The 14275-nt window shown below is 42.4% G+C and overlaps 1 protein-coding gene across 4 annotated transcripts in view; it reads left to right on the top strand.

Annotated features, from left to right (window-relative positions):
• The window catches only part of galt (galactose-1-phosphate uridylyltransferase), a 51038-nt gene that overhangs the window by 17334 nt on the left and 19429 nt on the right, over positions 1–14275 (top strand). For 3 of the 4 annotated variants that reach the window (XM_078428558.1, XM_078428466.1, XM_078428383.1), the window contains exons 4-6: positions 3805–3853; positions 8722–8851; positions 11018–11074. In XM_078428558.1, coding sequence (XP_078284684.1) covers positions 3805–3853; positions 8722–8851; positions 11018–11074 — 236 coding nt within the window. Of the gene's footprint in view, positions 1–3804; positions 3854–6428; positions 6533–8721; positions 8852–11017; positions 11075–14275 lie in introns of those variants that run through there. The other variant, XM_078428646.1, reaches the window with a different exon arrangement.

Below are 14275 nucleotides of genomic sequence, written 5' to 3'. Positions count from 1 at the left end.
CCAAGCGGCACCGCTCATCACCTGGCCAATACCACACCTAGAATTAGAATGCATTTATTGTCATTGTACGGGCAGTACAACGAACTTAAAAGTGCTGCATCTGAAACAGTGCGACAGTGCAAATCTTTCAAAAACAATCGCACAAACATAGGAACCAATACAATAAGTGCCAATATCAATAAAAACCAATAAAAACTAATAAATAAGTTTTGCACCTAAGATGCTGTATATTAAAAAAATGTGCAAAGAAAGTGAAAGTTACATCAAGTCAAGTATTTCCATTCACAGTTCTTATGGCCCAGGGAAATAAACTGTCTTTAAGTCGGTTTGTTCTGGTCCTTGGGCCCCTGTAGCGCCTCCCAGAGGGCAGGAGAGCAAACAGTTCATATCCTGGGTGTGTGCTGTCCTTAATTATATTTCTGGCCCTGTTTAGACAACGTGAGCTGGAGATGTCCTCCAGAGAAGGCAGTGGACAGCCAATAATTTTCTCTGCTGTCTTAATAACCTTCGCTTAGGGTTGTTGTCCTGTTCGAAGGTGAACCTCCGCTCCAGTCTGAGGTTCAGAATGCTCTGGAGCAGGTTTTCATCAAGGATCTCGCTGTACTTTGCTCCGTACATGTTTCCCTCGATCCTGATTAGTCTCCCAGTTCCTGCCGCTGAAAAACATCCCCACAGCACGATGCTGCCACCACCATGCTTCACAGCAGAGACTGCACTTTTTAAGACTGCTCCGAAAAAACAAACTGAAGGAGAATCTGCTGGTGACCTTCTACCACTCCACCATTGAGAGCGTACTGGCATACTGCACCATAGTGTGGTATGCTGGCTGCTCAGCTGCAGACCAGAAGGCCCTCCAGAAGGTTATTAAGACAGCAGAGAAAATTATCGGCTGTTCACTGCCTTCTCTGGAGGACATCTCCAGCTCACGTTGTCTAAACAGGGCCAGAAATATAATTAAGGACACAACACACCCAGGATATGAACTGTTTGCTCTCCTGCCCTCTGGGAGGCGCTACAGAAGCCTAAGGACCAGAACAAACCGACTTAAAAACAGTTTCTTTCCCTGGGCCATAAGAACTGTGAATGGAAATACTTGACTTGATGTGACTCTCACTTTCTTTGCACATTTTTTTAATATACAGCATCTTAGGTGCAAAACTCATTTATTATTTATTAGTTTTTATTGGTTTTTATTGATATTGGCACTTATTGTATTGGTTCCTATGTTTGTGCGATTGTTTTTGAAAGATTTGCACTGTCGCACTGTTTCAGATGCAGCACTTTTAATTTCATTGTACTGCCAAACAATGACAATAAAGGCATTCTAATTCTAGGTGTGGTATTGGCCAGGTGATGAGCGGTGCCGCTTGGCATTTAGGCCAAACAGTTCAATCTTGGTTTCATCAGACCAGAGAATCGTGTTTCTCATGGTCTGAGAGTCCTTTAGGTACCTTTTGGCAAACTCCAAGCGGGCTGTCATGTGCCTTTTAATAAGGAGTGGCTACCATAAAGGCTTGATTGGTGGAGTGCTGCAGATATAGTTGTCCTTCTGGAGTGTTCTCCCATCTTCACAGAGGAACTCTGGAGCTCTGTCAGAGTGACCATCGGGTTCTTGGTCGTAGCAAAGGGTCTGAATACTTATGTAAATGTGATATTTCAGTTATTTATTTTTAATTACTTTGCAAAAATTTCTAAACACCTCTTTTTGCCTTTTTATTATGGGGTATTGTGTGTAGATTGATGATTAAAAAAAAAGAATTTAATCCATTTTAAAATAAGGCTGTAACGTAGCAAAATGTGGAAAAAATGAAGGGGTGTGTATATTTTCTGAATGCACTGTAAATACGGTAAACCCTTATTTTTACAGACCTTGGATTTTGGTTTTAGCGGACGGTGTGTCCCCACATTAATCGGACACAACTGTTTCTTTAAGAACACAGGCTGCTAGTTACACTGCAGGAGGTCATTGAAATGACCAAGTAATTGCTTCAAGCAACATTTGTGCAATGATGCTGGGATAACTCGGCAGGTCAGGCAGCATCTTTGGAGACCATGGGTAGGTGATGTTTCGGGTCGAGACTCATCAGTGCATTGCACTGCTCAGCCGAGGGCTGATACCCTCAGAGCTGCCGGGCGACACAGCGCCAACGTTCATCGCCTCCCCAGTGTCTCCGAGGCTGGGATCACAGAAGCAGCCACTGACCCCAACTACCACCCGAGCTGCTTCCGTCCTATCGACCTTCACTGCCAGGCCGGGCTGCCGATGCCAGCCTTGGCCCACATCGCCTCCCCAGCCACTTCCAGGCCACATTTGATAACCTTCACAGCCAGGCCGGGATGCAGACAGCACCCCAGGCCCGCACCGCCCCCCAGCAGCTACCAGGTCCAACCTACCGACTTTTGCCACCTGGCCAGTTTGCCGACATCACCCCAAGCCCGCACATCCTCCCCGGCTGTTACAAGGCTGGATCTACCCACCTCAACCCACATGCTGGGTCCACCAAAGCTGCTGCTGGCCTCCACTGCCTCCCTGGCTGCTTCCACCGTTCTTCACCACCAGGCTAGACTGCCGATGGTGCCCTGTGCTGCCTCCGCAGCTACTTCCAGGCCGTACCGACCACTGCCAGCCCACACAGCTTCCTCAGCCACTTTCGGGCCGCGCCTGCTGCAGCCATTGCTTACCCTTGCCTGCACTCTGGCCACCCGCTATCATTGACCAATGACTCCACCAATCCTCACCTCTCCCCTGGTCGCCATCCAGCTGGGGCTGTCAACTCACTTGGATTCCCGACCGAGAGTCTGAAGAAGAATCTCGGTCCGAATCGTCACCTTTCCATATTCTCCAGAGATACTGCCTCACCTACTGAGTTACTCCGGCACGTTACTTCCTTTTGTGTATTAACCAGCAGCTGCAGTTCTTTCTTCTACTTGTACAATGATATTCTAGTACTCAGTAATACCTTAGTTGGTTATAGCGGTCAAGTGGCAATAACGGACCATGGTCTCGGAAGGTTATTTGTTAGGTAGATGATTGGACAAAGGCCAAAGACAGAAGGTGTGAACACAAAAGGATTGAAGAGTTGTGACTTGTGAAACTAGAGGAAGGAATGTAGGTGGAAGGGAGGCAAGAATGAGGGGGGAAATAGATGCAAGTCCATGTGGGGCACTCGGAAGAGGAGGGTGGGGGGGGGGGAGAAGGTGGGATGGGGAGTTAATGTTTCTCCCTGTGGCGTCCAAATACAGTGATTGCCGCCTCTAAATAAGGGCTCTGTCAGTCAGGACATTAAGAAGACATTTCTTCACCTAGACTAAGACGAAACATTAAAATTATAAAACGCAACATTAGTCCATAACCAGTGCCAAAAGCATAACAAGGATTAAATATTGCACAAAACTTTGCTGAAAGATTTGGCCAATTTTTCACTTCTTGGATTTCAATATTAATTTGAGGTTTTTTTTGTTTGAATATATTGTTTCCAATGTGGGATATCAATGATAATATTTCAACGTTTGACATAAGGTTGTGCAGGTGTTGGGTTCCAAGTGTCTCAGAATGATGCTTCATTATACCGTAACAACCAACTTGCTTTGGATTGATAGAGTTGTGTGAATGTACATTTTGTTTGATCAAGTAGTTGCGTAGTTGAGTTAGAATGTCCACTTAGCTAACATGTAATTCAAGATTTGTTATCCTCCTGCAAAAAATCTATTTTGAACAAAAACACTAAAGAGGGAAAAAATAAAAAGGTAAAATTGCTTCCCTGAGATTCTATTTTTGAAATACTATTCCTTTTAAACCCTCAGGTATTGGTGAGCATCCACTGTTTCAAGTAAAAGCTGCCAAAGGAGTTTGGTAAATATTTATTTGGTGAATAGTTATAAATTGGGCATGCCTTGAATCTGCAAAGCTGTTTTATCCTGAATCTACAGTAACATCTGTGTGTTCTGGTAGTGACAATTGGTTTTACTTACATACAACAATAAATTCACTTCGCATCATGAAGCAAAATTTGAATGCAAAGAACAACGCAAGAATGATACATCATGTGGACAAGGACCTGACTGAATACATTTGAGAGAATAATCCACATGTAAAACTATTTTGTCACTTAATTGTAGAACATTATTGGTCTTACTATACTGAAGGTTAATATTCATACCATGAATTTAGTGCTCATTTAGGATTTGCTTATTTCTTATAATGGCATCATTTTCAGCACTGACATTATGGGCCAATGGCCATAAAATAAGAATCAAGAACCAGAGTACATAGGTTTAACATGAGAGGGGAAAAACTTAATAGGAATCTAAGGGACAGCTTTTTCCACACAGAGGAACAAGCTGCCAGAGAAGGTAGTTGAGGCAGGTACTATAACAACATTTCAAAGACATTTGGTCAGGTACATGGACAGGAAAGGTTTAGAGAAGTATGGGTCAAACGTGTGCAGGTGGGATTAACATAGATGGGGCAGATTGGTTAGTATGGGCAAGTTGTGCCGAAGGGCCTGTTTCTGTGCTGTATGACGTATGATACGATAGAACTTTATTTATCCCAGGAGGGAAATTGATCTGCCAACAGTCATGAAAACACAAAGTACATGAAACATGAAATTAATGTGAAGAGTGGAAAGGATTGGGGATGTGCAAAGATGGGTGGAGGGGGGTGGGGGTGGGGGGAGGGAAGTCAGTCTACCTCATGACAGAAGGGGGAGGAGTTGTACAGTTTGATAACCACAGGGAAGAAGGATCTCCTGTGGTGTTCTGTCCTGCATTTCGGTGGAACCAGTCTGTTGCTAAAGGTACTCAGGTTGACCAGTGTGTCATGGAGGGGGTGAACTGTATCGTCCAGGATGTTCCACAGTTTGAGGAGCATCCTCCCCTCCCAGAACACCTTCCATTAATTCAACTCCAGCCTTCCTGATGAGTTTGTTAATCCTATTGGCGTCCGCGGCCTTCGCCCTGCTGCCAAAGCACATGGCAGCAAAGAAGATGGCACTGGCTACCACTGATTGGAGACTTTATGTCTCTATTGCACTTGTGTTTTGTGGTATCCACTAAAGTTCAGCCCATTTGGTCCCATATGATCTATGCCAGTATTCATGCTTCACATGAATCTTTTTATGCACTCTCTTTACTTCATCTATGAACCTATCACGTTCATTAGTTATAGGAGCGGAATTAGGCATTTTGGCCCATAAAGTCTACTCCGCCATTCAAACATGGCTGATCTAAATTTCCCTCTCAACCCCATTCTCCTGCCTTCTCCCCGTAACCTAATCAAGAATCTGTCAAGAATCTATCCTTCTATTCCATCCCCCCTCATGCTTTAAATTTTTTTTAATCGTTGAAAACATTAGCGATGCAGTGGTGCTGGTTTCTGACGGGCACAGTGACGGACGCACCACACATTTCTGTCCTCCATACAGCTGGCAAGCTCCTCTTTTGTCTCTACATAAGCGTCTTCCATCAACGTCATCAGCATCATCTTGTTTGGTCGCCCTGGGTTCCGTCTTCCATGGGTGGGTTCCCACAGCACAACCCTGTTTACTGGTATTTCTGGATGGCGGTGGCAATGACCAGCGAGCCTCATCCTTCTCGACCTGATCTTCTCGGTCAGAGATGGAATCTCCCCATAGAGCTGGGCGTTTGCTAATACTAATTTTCTCTTGCATGCACCTATGCTATTTAATGTGGCAGAGAGTTTTACTTTCTGAATGACAAACATTTACCAAAGATTTCTTATTAGATTTATTCATGACCTGGTTATGACCTCTCTACAAGATGCAATATCTGATTATTTTAGCCAATCTCTACATTATTTTAACGAACTCTACTTTAACTTTTGTTGATTTTTTTTTGGAGGTGGGAGTGGCAACTGGAGCAGCAAATTGAGCTGCTGCCTCATATCCCCGGCAGCTCACATTCTAGCCTGGCCTCCAGTGCTGTCTGTGTGGAGTTTGCAAGCTCTCCCTATGACTGCATGGGTTTCTTCCCAATTCCCAGAAGCCTGCGGTGCTGAGGATCTCTTTCTGTGCTGGATGATTCTTTCACTCCAGAAGTGCAATCATCTGTAGAGTCTCCCCCCCCCCCAGTAATCACTCTGTTCCGGCTCCCTTCCCTCTTGCAGTTCAACCCCGTCCCCTAACCCAGTCAATGAAAAAGATTAGAACATTTACATGATTTTAATGTGGCACCTGAGTGAAATAGATGGGTGCTTCATGAACATGGTTTTAAGTTTATTATTGTCACTGTACCAAGGTATCGTGAAAAGCTTTGCTTTACATGCTATCCAAACAGATCAGATAACATTGAAATATGGAATGGGCAGGCAGATGAGATTTGTTTTTCTTGGCATCATTTTCAGCGCAGCCATGGGCCAAAGGGCCTTCTGTCCTGTTTTATATTTCTGTGTTCTATGTTCGCACATCAGCTTTGGCAATCTTGCAGGGACAAGGTTTGGATTGTATTTACGACAAATATTACCAAGCGCCAACAGCAGCATTGTGACTTGCATGCTTCAGCAGCAGTTTGGGTAATTATTAAAATGTTCACGAAAGTGATTTTACGTAGTTCATGGATTAAACACCAGGTGGCAGTATGAACCCATTGTTGATGGGCCTACCAGAAGAAAACTCCAATAAGTTATTCTTTAATATTACAGCCCTTTTTATAAAAAATAAGTGCCCCTTTTACTAAAAAGTAATAACTAGTTGAATAGTCGAGATGGATGTTGTAATCAAAAATTAAGTAGACCGACTTGGGTGTGCAGTGTTTCAATTTGTATAATGTTTAATTGTGATTGTTTCAGAATTTCCAAGGAATTTCTGGGATTAGAAGTTTAAGATCAAAAACATGCCTATCTTTCTCCATTGGCATTTTTAGTGGAATGTTTATGCAGGAAGCTTTTTTGAGGTTTAGTTTTATTATTATCACATGTATCGAGGTACAATGAAAAGCTTTTTGTTGCGTGCTATTCCATCATCAAAGACTACACGATTACAGTCAAGCCATCCGCAGTGAAAGGATTGTAAGCTAGAGGCCAATTCAAGATAGCTCAGTCACCAATGAGGTCAATGGGAGGGCGGGACCAATCCAATCAGATAATATTATACATAAATACAAGCACGTCAGACGTTTTCAGTCAGAGTTGTAATTCTATGGAATTCTCTGCCTCAGAGGGCAGTGGAGGCCAATTCTGAATGCATTCAAGAGAGAGCTAGATAGAGCTCTTAAGGATAGTGGAGTCAGGGGGTATGGGGAGAAGGCAGGAACGGGGTACTGATTGAGAATGATCAGCCATGATCACATTGAATGGTGGTGCTGGCTCGAAGGGCTGAATGGCCTACTCCTGCACCTATTGTCTGTTGTCTATTGAGTACAATAATTGGAGCAAAGGGGATGATACGGAGTGCAGAATATACTTTTCAGCATTGTAGTGCACCAGTGCCATTGATAAAGTCCAGTGTTTGCAATGGGGTAGAGGTAAATTGGACAGTGCCCCTGCTTTTGGAATGAGCTGTTCAGAAGCCTGATAACAGCGGGAAAGAAGCTAGTTGCTGTGTCTGGTGGTGCAAGGCTTTCAAGCTTCTGTACTTTGCCCAACAGGAGCAGGGAGAAGAAAGAATGGCGGGGCTTGGAACAAGTCTTTGATTATGTTGGCTGCTTTCTGAGGCAGCGTGAAGTGTAAATGGAGTCAATGGTGGGGAGTCTGGTCTGTGTGATGGACCAGGCTGCACTTAGTACTCTCTGCAATTTCTTATCCTGCTGTATTAAATAAAATGTTGAATTCTTTATTTAAAACTACAGAGAACTTCCTTTGCATCCCTGACTTGAACTTGCAGATCTTGCATTAGTTTCTCAAAATAAGCAGTTGGGACCTATGTTTGCAGCTGGTACGACCAACACCAATCTTCAACTTTGCTCAATTTAAGAGCTTCACTACAAATGACCAATAAACCTCCAAGAAATTTGCCGTCACTCTTCATAGTACAGCTGATGAGCTTGTCCTTGTTCATTGGGCTTGCCTTTCTTACAAGGTCCAAAGTGTTTGAATATGTGAATCAATTTTGGTAGCAGCCATGTCAGTTGGGCATTGCACTTAAGTTTGTGGCACCCATTATTCCCAATCTACAAATTAGAGATTTGCTAACGCTTGATGATGATTCTTGTAATATGATTGGAATCATAGTTAGTAATTTTTCAGAATAATTCAATTGCATAGCATGTAAAGAATCAAGCTTGTGGTCATTTGGATGAAATATTTTAATTCTTTATATTGATTCCTGTTGGAAAATGTGCAGAAAACTTAAGATGGTGCCTTTGCCTTTTGGTTTTCTTGCCTATTGTAGCAATGTCCTTGAATTGTTTAGATTAAAACTGTACAGCTGGCACTGTCTGCCTTTGGTGCATTACTAAATTATCGCAATAGCAAATTTGTAATTAATTATGTAGGAAGGAACTGGAGATGCTGATTTAAACCGAAGATAGACACAAAAAGCAGGAATAACTCAGCGGGACAGGCAGCATCTCTGGAGAGAAGGAATGGGTGACGTTTTGGGTCGAGACCCTTCTTCCGACCCAAAACGTCACCCAATCCTTCTCTCCAGAGATGCTGCCTGACCTGCTGAGTCACTCCAGCTTTTTGTGTCTATCATTTGTAATTAACATCTTATGTGATGAGATTTTTTTTAATAAATTGTCGTCTTGTATATTTTCTTTCAGCAAAGTCATGTGCTTCCATCCCCACTCTGACATCACCTTGCCTTTGATGTCCATTTCAGAAATTAGAACTGTGATTGATAAATGGGTGGAACTCATGAAAGAACTGGGACCAGTGTATCAATGGGTGCAGGTAACAAAAGTTGAAAGCCATTTGTTTATCTCTTAAGCGAAGTTTGAGCTGTATTCCTATAAACCTTCCTCCAAAATGCCAATTCCTAATCCCTGATTTGCATTAAGAAGCTGAATACTTGCACATCTAGGCTCAGAAAATCCTTTACCAAGGTCATTATTTCCATTAAGATGCAGATGCATCTTAAATTAAAGAGGTTTTAAAGATTTAAAACCTCTTTAATTTAATGTTTGTCCATTATCTGACAAAAATGTCGATTGTATCTCTTTACACCGCTCAATGTAAACTGTAGTTAAATAATAGGTGCCACGGTAGAATTGCTGCCTTACAGCGCCAGAGACCTGGGAGTGATCCTGACTACAGGTGCTGTCTGTGCAGAGTTTGTACATTCTCCCTGTGACCATGTGGTTTTTCTCCGGGTGCTCCGGTTTCCTCCTACATTCCAACGATGTGCAGGTTAGTAGGCTAATTGGCTTCTGTAAATTGTTCCTAGTCTGTAGCATAGAGCTAGTGTACGGGTGATTGCTGGTCGACACAGACTCGTTGGGCCGAAGGGTCGGTTACTGTGCTGTATCTCTTAACTAAACTATACTAATACTCATTGGAAGCACTTGAGGCAGTTTGTACATTAAAAATGCTACTTTTAGTATTTTAGCATAGTATTTAATGTTTCCAGAATTGAAGACATTATCAAATTGAGTAAAACATCCAGAAAGTTTTATTTAAAACAAAGTGTTGATAAACACATTTTTATTATTTCAGCTGGATATGCAGGATCTGCGGAGAGGTATAATTGGGAGATGTCTTTGTGTTGAGGCTTTTCATCTTCTGACTTTGTGATAGAAACATAGAAAATAGGTGCAGGAGTAGGCCATTCGGCCCTTCGAGCCTGCACCGCCATTCAATATGATCATGGCTGATCATCCAGCTCAGTAGCCTGTACCTGCCTTCTCTCCATACCCCCTGATCCCTTTAGCAAAAAGGGCCACATCTAACTCCCTCTTAAATATAGCCAATGAACTGGCCTCAACTACCTTCTGTGGCAGAGAATTCCACAGACTCACCACTCTCTGTGTGAAGAAATGTTTTCTCATCTTGGTCTTAAAAGACTTCACCCTTATCCTTAAGCTGTGACCCCTGGTTCTGGACTCCCCCAACATCGGGAACAATCTTCCCGCATCTAGCCTCTCCAACCCCTTAAGAATTTTATATGTTTCTATAAGATCCCCCCTCAGTCTTCTAAATTCCAGCGAGTACAAGCCCAGTCTATCCAGTCTTTCCTCATATGAAAGTCCCGCCATCCCAGGGATCAATCTGGTGAACCTTCTCTGTACTCCCTCTAAGGCAAGAACGTCTTTCCTCAGGTTAGGAGACCAAAACTGCACACAATACTCCAGGTGCGGTCTCACCAAGGCCCTGTACAACTGCAGCAGAACCTCTCTGCTCTTAAACTCAAATCCTCAAATCCTCTTGCTATGAATGCAGATGGTCGTAGAGTCCAAGAGGTATACAGCATGGAAACAGGCCCTCCGGCCCAACTCCTCAATGCCGACTAAGTTGGCTAACCAAGCTAGTCATATTTGCCTGCTCATGGCCCATGTCCCTCCAAACCTTTCCTGTACCTGTTCGAAGTGCTTTCCATCCACAGACCCACTTAAATGTCTTGGAAACATTCTATTTTGTACCCACCTTCACCACTTCCATTTATGCACACCCTCTGCGTGGGGAAAAAAAGTTGTCGCTCGAGTCCTCTTTAAATCTTTCCCCTCTCACCTTAAACCCATGGCCTCTAGTTTTATACTCCCTATTCTGGGGAAAAGATTGTGGATATTCACCTTATCTCTGCTCTTTATGATTTTATAATCTTGATAATATTCATGACACATTGATACACACATCAGGTCAGGAATTAGAAACAGCAAAAACATCTGCAAATGTCCTTCTATTCCCAGTTTTTGAAACTGAATGTCAATTCTTTAAAGTGTTATCCAGCTAAAAAAGAATGTTTCTATTCATTGCAGATACAATTTATAGACAATTGGTGCAGGAGTGGGCCATTCGGCCCTTCGAGCCAGCACCGCCATTCAATGTGATCATGGCTGATCATTCTTGCCGATAGTTTATTGTTACTGTTTTTTACAGAATTGGTTTATTCTATCATTTCAGATTTTTGAAAATAAAGGTGCCATGATGGGATGTTCAAACCCACATCCACACTGCCAGGTAAGAATATTGCACACAATGACTTTGTGAAGGAAGCAAATTGAGATGGGTACCGTACGTTATAAGCATGTAGTGAGCTAATGCTCATCTGATGCATGTTTTTGGAAGAAAAACATAATGACCGTTCCATTTCAGTATGGGAAATTTGGACTGAAATCTGCTTTTCTTTCAAAAGTTGAGAAATTATTTTTGTTGGAATTCAGATGTGGAATTGGAACAAATTTACCTAAAGGTTGCAAACCTGCAGCAGTTTGGGTTTTTCTCTATGCTTTGGATATTGAGGTGGATATTGAGAAGGTGAAGTGATGGACTTTCTCCTCAAGCGGCTGCAATCTTCACGGCAGAGGTCTTCACACACATTAGTTTAGTTTAGAGATACAGTGCAGAAACAGGCCCATCGGCCCACCGAGTCCGCTCCGACCAGAGATCCCCGCACATTAACACTTCCCTACACATATTAGGGACAATTTTACATTTATACCAAGCCGTCTTTGGAGTGTGGGAAGAAGCCAAAGACCTCAGAGAAAACACACGCAGGTCATGGGGAGAATGTACAAACTCCGTCCAGACAAGCACCGTGGTCAGGATCGAACCTAGGTCTCTGGCGCTGTAAGGCAGTAGTTCTACCAATATGCCCATAACATAACGTTACGTACATAACGTTAGAAAGCTCTAGGGGCTAGCGGAATCAAGGGATGTGGGGAGAAGGCAGGCACGGGGTACTGATTGTGGATGATCACCCATGATCACAATGAATGGCGGTGCTGGCTGGAAAGGCCGAATGGCCTCCCCTGCACCTATTTTCTACGTTTCTATTAACATTTTCACTAAACTAATACTCCTTGTAATTCATTGATTTACCACCAGATGGCAGTATGGGCCCATTGTTGATGGGCATACAAGGGGATTAAGTTATTATTTAAAATAAATGTCTTTTAAATAAAAATAAATGCCCTTTTTATAAAAGTATTAACTAGTTGAAATGACCAAGATGGTGGTGTAATTAAAATAACATGAAACAACATAAGTGTGTGGTGTTACAACTGGAGTGATGTTTCTTTGGGAATGTTTCAGAATTTCCAAGGAATTAATGGCTTTAAAAAAAATTAGCACCAGAAACTTGTGCCAGTATTTCCCCATGGACATCTTTACTTGAATGTTTACACATATTTGTTACAACATGGGAGTAGCAAAATAACAATGCAGTAACTTTAAAGTAATTTGACCATTTCATATTATTTGCCTGAAGTATTCACAGCAATTTAAAGAAATAAAAGAAAATAACTTCTGTGCTGTTTCGTCCTTAACTTTTTCAGATTCAACATGACAGCATTTTGCTTTGGATTATCATTTTATTTGCTCTTGAATTTTGGTTGCATGACATTTTAATGTTGCAATAACAAAGAATAGAGAATAATTGTGTCACTTCTAATTGTTCTAGAATTTATTTGCTTTAAATATTGTCAATGGTGTTAATGTCTTTTTACTTTAGCATGCAGTAGTTGATTCAAACACTAGAGGGAGTCTGTGGGCTTTCTATTAATTATTCGCTGCATAAGACACCTCTTTGGAAATTACCCCACATTTGTGAACAGAAAAGTGCACCCCAATTTCTTTTGGAATTCCCGTGTCATAGTAGCTGTATACTGATACGAGAAGATGTTCCTGCGAGTTTCCATTCTTGTATACTGCAGACGAACGAAGCGGAAATGCAATAGATCGACCAAAACGGGCAGACAGCAGAGGGCAATGACAAGCAAGAGGAACATTGAGTAATAGAATCTCTAGTTAGCAAGTGCAAGTATGATGGGTTCAGCTGTTAATGGACCAAGGTAAAGTAAAGATGGATTGTATTACGGAGGTGGGAGTATATGGGATGCTGAAGCTGCATAAATCTGCTTCAGTTGTTGACAGGTTGAAAAAGAGGACGAAGGAACAAATGTTTGTAGCGTGTGCAAAAGATGACTTATCAGTGTTCAATTGGAGGGAATTCAGACTTGTCTAAAAAGACTGAACTCCATTAATGTCTTCCATGCCAGCTGACCACCTTGGCATTCTGCTGGTCATTTTTAAAAAAATTGAAGGGTTTTTTTTTTAAGGATGGCTCATAAGGTCATAAGGGATAGGAGCAGAAATAGGCCATTGGAACCATCAAGTCCGTCATTCAGTCATGGCTGATCTATCTCTCCCTGCTAACCCCATTCTCCTGCCTTCTCCCCATAACCTCTGACACCCGCACTGTCCGAATTGGTTTTTGGACTAGTGCATAAAGCCAACTCTGTTAATATTAATACGGGAAACTTAAAGTGTCCTCTTTTTCACCCTGTCAACGACGTTATTGTTGACGGGGTAAAAATAATGTTTTCACGTTATTTTCGTATAATGTAAAAACATACAAAAGAAGTTCGGGAGGATACACTGGGAGCAATTGTCTTTGGTTAAGTCCGCATTTGACTCGTGGGAGTAGTTTAAAGGCCAGCTGAGCAAAGTTTAGGACCGGTATGTTCCAGTAAGGAGGACAGATAAGGATGGCAAAGTAAGGGAACCTTGGATGACCAAAGTGATTGTAAATTTGGTGAAAAAGAAAAAGGAAGTGCATGCAAGGTTTAAGAGGATGGAGGGCGTAGCTTTAACGTGAGATGGGAAGAGTTTAATGGAGATGTGCGGGGCAAATTTATTTTTACACAGAGGGTAGTGAGTGCCAGGAATATGCTGCTGGGGGTGGTGGTGGTGGCAGACGGGACAGAAGCATTTGCTTTTGGATAGCCAAATGGATTATGTGTAGTAGATAAGCAGGTCTTGGCATCATGTTCAACTCAGACATTGTGGACCAAAGTACTGTTCTATGTTCTACGTACATAAACAGAAAACAAAATAAGGCAGTCTGTAGAAGGGTCTCGACCCGAAACGTCACCCATTCCTTCTATCCAGAGATGCTGCCTGACCTGCTGAGTTACTCCAGCATTTTATGTCTTATCTAAAACTTCCCAGTACACAAGCTCGTATTTCACTGCAATAGCGTGCTCGATCTTTCCACACAAGGAACAGAACTAGTTTGGCTATTTCTGCTCAGGTAACTTGATTGCTGGAATGTGAAGTGGCTTGCATTCTGTCTTCTGAAATAAAATCCAGACCCTTTCTGTTTGCATGTATGTGTGATGCACCTGGATATCTTCATGTCAACACAACCTTCAAGTGCAC

This window comes from Rhinoraja longicauda, chromosome 1 (assembly GCF_053455715.1).
Source record: "Rhinoraja longicauda isolate Sanriku21f chromosome 1, sRhiLon1.1, whole genome shotgun sequence".
Lineage (NCBI taxonomy): Eukaryota > Metazoa > Chordata > Chondrichthyes > Rajiformes > Arhynchobatidae > Rhinoraja > Rhinoraja longicauda.
The sequence above is the reverse complement of the archived record's forward strand: the minus strand, read 5'-3'. Positions and strand labels throughout refer to the sequence as shown.